General features: G+C 34.1%; 1 protein-coding gene across 3 annotated transcripts in view; it reads right to left on the reverse strand.

Annotated features, from left to right (window-relative positions):
• HEPACAM2 (HEPACAM family member 2) overlaps positions 1 to 5,628 on the reverse strand; it is a gene marked incomplete at both ends in the record, with an annotated part of 44,672 nt that extends 39,044 nt beyond the window's left edge. For 2 of the 3 annotated variants that reach the window (XM_084229377.1, XM_084229376.1), the window contains one exon: positions 5,550 to 5,628. In XM_084229377.1, the coding sequence (XP_084085503.1) occupies positions 5,550 to 5,628 (79 nt within the window). The remainder of the gene's footprint in view (positions 1 to 5,549) is intronic. The other variant, XM_084229378.1, reaches the window with a different exon arrangement.
• Positions 5,629 to 6,000: the final 372 nt, after the last annotated feature.

Genomic DNA, 6,000 nt, shown 5'->3' on the forward strand with positions numbered 1-6,000 from the left:
ATCTAAAGTAGGAAGGGGATCATTAAACCTTTGCAAGCATGCTATGAAAGACCATCAACATAAGGAAGGGAAAGATAGAAAAGTCAGTTTGTCTTTTGTGATGATTTCTTTGAGGAAACTAAAAGGTATAGGCCTGCTCCTATGAGGAATTAATAACAGTAAAGTTGTCTTTTTTCTTCCAGTGTGGAGGTGAGAGCAAAGATTCCCAAGGTTTTGATCTTTGGCTTGCTATTGGCAGCAAGTGAGATCTTGGTACTGGCAGGGAAGTTAGAACAATGAACTCTAGAGGAGAAAGCACAAAGAGGAAGATCAGGAGATGAGAGGAAGAAAGGACTCCTAGAAACTGAACTGAAACTGACTAGATGGGCTGAAAATTAGATGACTATATGGGAAAAGTAAACAGGCCCTAAACTCTTCTCTCTTTTTTTCCCAGTAAAAATGAGAAGGATCTTAACTGCTAAGTCTTTGAGAAGCTAAATTAATGCAATGCATGTCAGAACACAAACAAAATTAACAAATCAAAGTTATTCTGCTACATAAATTGCCCTATTTATTGTAGACTGACAATGTTTCCAATGGTGGAATTTCTACTGGTCTTTCAATTCCTTCAGTCTTCAGATGGCAGACTTTACTGTGACAGTTGTAGGTCCAGGCACCACTAGTCACCGTTTTCAAGGAGGAACCACAGTGCCAGATCCCCATGGCTCACAAGTTCAACTTGGTTTTGCCACAGGAGCAAGTGTACTTCGTATGTTGGCTGATTTCAAGTTTCTCCATCATTATCCTGAGGGAGGGATTATAATGGTCTCATATTTACTGACAATCCCAATCTTCTTGGTGCTTTTGGCCATGTTGCTGTGAGCTAGGCCAGGGTCTATAGAGAATCTTACACTTTTCTTGGGCTCTGTATTTGCAGTTATTTCTTCTGAAAAAAACTTACATTTTTTCCTCTGATGGGCTACACTTGCACATTCATTTTAGTGATCTGCCCATAGCAACAGGCATGAGGACTTGCTTCTTTTTTTCTGTTAAGTGCAAGAATGTTAAATTTACAGTTGTTCCTAATTGACATTAGAAAAGGTGGAATTGGTCGCTGGGAGATCTACATAGGATAGTAGGTGAATTGCAGAAAAGTAGTGGTTACTGAAAGGAAATTATGAGAGAAAGGAAAATGAGAGCACATCTAAGACTTAAAACTATTGAAGTCTGAGATGTGTCAAGCAGAGATTGAAAAAAGGGAGTGAGGTCCTTTCAGTTACAGAAGTAGGACATTGGATATCTGAATAGGGGACCTGCACAGGAAAAGAATCCTTTTAGCATACATATTATCTGTACAAAACAACATGCATTTACATGTCTTTCATTGAAATTGGTCATAGGGAGCTCCTGACAAATTCCTGGTAAGCAATAAATAAAAACCAGTTTTTTTAGTAGCCATTATTACTAACAAGATATGTAGATGCAATTTTACTGTATTTAAATGTGTTTGATGTCTTTTTTTTTATTTGAGTGAATATGAAAATATTTATGAAGATTTCATGGTTCACTCTTGATCATGGATTCTTTTGTCCTACTCTCACTATAATCCTGTAGTTTTGAATTCATCACTTGCAAATTGCCTTCAAAAAAGGAAGTTCAGAAACCTAATATTTAAATTTGCAGAGAGATTACGATATTTGACACTTTGATAAAGTTAAAAATCCATTGAAATGCAAGGATTTAGCCAGGACACATAATTGAGATAAAATGGTGATTGGTCTGGTTAAGTGACCATAGATGTCATTTTAATTCACTGGACCTTGGGTTTTCTCATGTATGAAAAGGGAGTAGCATTAGATAAGGTCTACCACCTTTCTCCATTCTTGTTTTTGCTCTTGATCACAGGGTGCTTTTCTCAGGGTAACATTTACCTTAAAATTTGAAGGTGAAAGGCCCATATTTATTAAAGAGAGGGCCCACATAATTTTGAAGGATTGAGTTTCAGGTTTCAGTCCACCTATTAAGTTGTCAATCCCTAGATAGCCTTTAATAAAGTGGTAATTCTGTGTTTGTTTCCGAAAAGGCTGCTGGGAATCCAGATTATTGTCTTGAGAATACACTGGACAAAGCTGTATGGCTGCTGACAGGGAATTCATTAGTTACCTCTGACAGTGAGCAGTCTGGTCATTGACTTATTGGTCTACTTAATGCATTTCACAGCTCAACTAAGAAACCACTGCTAGTCTGAGATGTGACTATAGATGACATAAATGCAATTCTGGTCAATCTGTTCTTGTCATCTGAGGAAGTCATTGCAGAAATCCTTGTTTACTTTTTCTTTTTTTTTTTTTGAAAAGGGGAAGTACCCTTTTCTGTTTATTATTTTTGTAATTGTGGTTGAAAAGGGTTAACTGAGACAGTAATATTCTAAAATGTAACAAAAAACTTTATTACTAGGGCCTCCCCAGTGGCGCAGTGTTTGAGCGCTGGGCTGCGAAGATGCCCGCAGCCTCTGCAGTGCTGGTTCAATCTCCGGGCACCAGGGAGGGTCCCACATGGTGCGCAAACCTCTCCTGCCGCGCCCGCTGCTCCCCTCAGCAGTGTACTTCGTCAGTCTGCCTGTTCTGCTCTCCGCTCAAGCTCTGGCGAATTCTCTCACCCTCCTGCGCTTCTGACTGTACCCACTGTTTGTATAAATAAATAAATCTTTAAAAAAAAACTTTATTACTAAAGAGTGCTAGCATGACTAGGATAGAAATGTTGGATACCTTTTGATCTTGAATCAGAATGTCGAATCTTAAGAATAAAAAGTCTGTAGAGTCTATGAGTGAAGTTATGGGAAACAAATGCTAATTAAAAAATATTAAATACAATACAAATATTGCAGCCCAGGGGAAAAAGGAAACTACTTTAGCAGAAAATAACATTTTATGTGGCACTTACAATAAGTGTTTAAGGAGGGTGAACTAGTTCTTTGGGCTATTTTAGAAACTGCATCACATAATACCTTAAATAATTTACTGTCAACAATATCTCTGAATATGTTCAACGCTTATCACATCAAATGATATGACGGTATATCATCTTAATTTTTTTCAGATATGTGTGCTTTTAAAAAATATATGTATGACAGTGAGAGATAGTACAACTGTTATAATAGCTATTTGCTTAGAGTGCCTACACCATCTTTATCAGGTATTGTAGGCAGCAAGTTATAATACATCAGGAATGAAATTTTCTTTACACAATATCTCATCTCAGCCACCCATAGTTATTTTCACATTGGCGGAAAGACAATAACCTACTGATATGATGTATTCCTTACTTGTAGTGAACTTTGGGGAATTAACAGATAATCGGATGCTGCTTCTTCATTTTAGAAACACATACTCTTGTACCATTACTATATTTTCCACTACAAAGTGATGAATAATGTTGTCAAAACAGGTGTCTATGAACTTAAAACTAGCTTCTTTTTGAAAGTTTTAAAAGGGCTCTTTTCCAATTGTATCAGAAACCTAAAGGACTACAACTGTTAATCTTAGGAAGTCACCCTTTGTGTGAACAAATAAACTTCAAGAAAATAAATGATGAAATTTCATTTTTTTGATATTCCATATATTTGAACTAAAATGAAAATTTAATTTTATGATTAGATTCACTAATACTTTTTGAGTACAAATAAGGAAAATTCTTTGGTTTTTTTATATAAGGCATTATACTATTCTAAAGAGACATTGATAATACCATTACTAATCTGACATACAAAATTATAGCAATAATTTCCTTTTCAGAGACTCTTGAATGATATAGGAATCACATAATAAGTTAGTACCCAGTGTTAAGGAAGAATTGAAGGCATACAGTAAAATTTATCTATATTTCAACAACAAAAAACTCCCTAAACCAGTTTCATTGTATTGAATATAAACATTAGACTTCACAAAGTGACCTCTAGGTGTAGCTCAAAATAGTTGGCATTTACTTCCCCATTATCATGCATAACACAACTTGTTGACTAAAAATAAACTCTTGCATCATTAGAGAAAATAGAAATTATGGAGTTATACCTTACAAACTACATTTTGAACTTCAAATTTTTAGTATTTCTTTAGAAAAGAAAAACAAATTCAATATCCAAAAAACCAAGTTTTCCAAACTACCTGTGATATTTATAACACACTACTGATGGAGAAAACTAAATTTGCATAAGAAAGTCCTAAGGGATATTTACTGCTTTAATTATTTAAGAATATGTTATTTCTCTAAAGCACATTTTAATTTTTTTAGCTGAGTTCCTCAAATGATTGTGTCTAAGTTCTTAAAGCCATTTACAAAAACATTTGTTATGAAATGACAGCATTGTTGTTGTCATAAAATTCAAAATAAATGGAGGATTAACATACAGGATACTTTCAAAGCTGAGAAAAATGCACATAGATGAAAGTCAAATATGGCAATTGCTCAATTTTTCTAAAAATTTTGAAATTAAATATCTAAACAGGCTAAAAATTTGACAACATAAACACTGGAACAGTTACCATTATAGAAACTCAAACACTTTAAAAAATATTTACAAACTATATATTTCAAAGACGTGGGGTATGTACAGCATTAAGTACATGTTTGAGTACAATCACATTTACAGTAAAAACTATAACAAACAAACAAAACAAACAAACAAAAAACCTAGGAAATCGAGGCTCTAAACAACTGAAGAAGATAAAACTTAAGTGGCTTATTTAGCAAATTTGTGCTTAAAATTTAAGGAATAAAGCCTTTAAAAAAATTCCTGTCTGTTGAATATAAACAAAGTAAGAAACTAACTTGACTTTAAAAAACATTGATACACAGGAAAAATGGAAATGAGGACGTCTGGTAAAATAAAATGACAGATCAAAGCAGTGGAAATGCTGGAGAAAAACTCCTTTAAACTCTAAGCATAAAGGAGGAGAATGAGGTGAAAATATTAAAAGAGAAAACATGGTTTTAATAGACCAGTCTGGACAAAGAGAAAGACAAAAGCCATTTTGATGGAATAAAACTTTTTGACGCATTTCTCCTTATCTGTGTAGAAAATATTTTTTGTCCATTTGGAACCTCACCTTTTTTCATATTTCATCAGATAGGCAATTTAAAATAAAGCTAATAGTTTGTGACAATGTTTTTAATTAAAAAATGAGAAAATAATTTTCATAAATTGTTTTGAGTTCTACTATAAGTGGTCACAAATTCATGGCCTATATTTGTCAAAATAAAATGCCTTAAAGTCTACTGAACCTATATATAAATTCTGTAAAAAGAAAATAACTAGGATTTTAGAATGTCTTAACTTTCTTGATAATAGGGCTACTGACAATAATTGTTACTCTAAGAAACAATAACCATCTATTTATTGTGCCTCATTTCTCCTAAACATATCTGCTGTTGGAACAAAGTGTATTATTGTTGAAAAGGTTCTGAACTGTTCGTCAATTATCTGAGTGAATCTATAGCTTAAAGCTAATATTTATCTTAGGTCCACAATTAAAAAAAAATCAACAGTTAAAACAATTGATACAGTGACTTACCTAGGAGAATGAGGTATATTTTGCACTGAAAGACCCCAACTGTGCTGCTGAAGGACTCCATGAAGGCATCCTGTCCCATGCATGCGGCGCCCTCTTCCTGGTGGTAACTTGGTTCATGGACCAGCAGCTGCTGGTTTGTTTGCCAGGGAAATTAGCAGTGAGGTAACAGACCCTATCCTGCCTCTTGCTTCTGTGATTTGAATACAGAATGAATGTGTATACAAAGAACACAGGGAGTGGGAACACCTGTTATATACTTTGCAAGACACAGGCTTAATACTTTCAGAAAGCTTCTTAGTGATTATCAGTAATGCTCACTTTATTTTATTACTTAGTTATTAATTACATGAAGAAAAACATCCTTTTGGGCAACTTAATTAAAAGCCATATTCCTTCATAATGCGAGCATATTGTGAAATTTCCTTAAAAATGAAAACTAGTTTCCTATCAT

This window comes from Talpa europaea (genome assembly GCF_964194135.1).
Source record: "Talpa europaea genome assembly, chromosome: 3".
Lineage (NCBI taxonomy): Eukaryota > Metazoa > Chordata > Mammalia > Eulipotyphla > Talpidae > Talpa > Talpa europaea.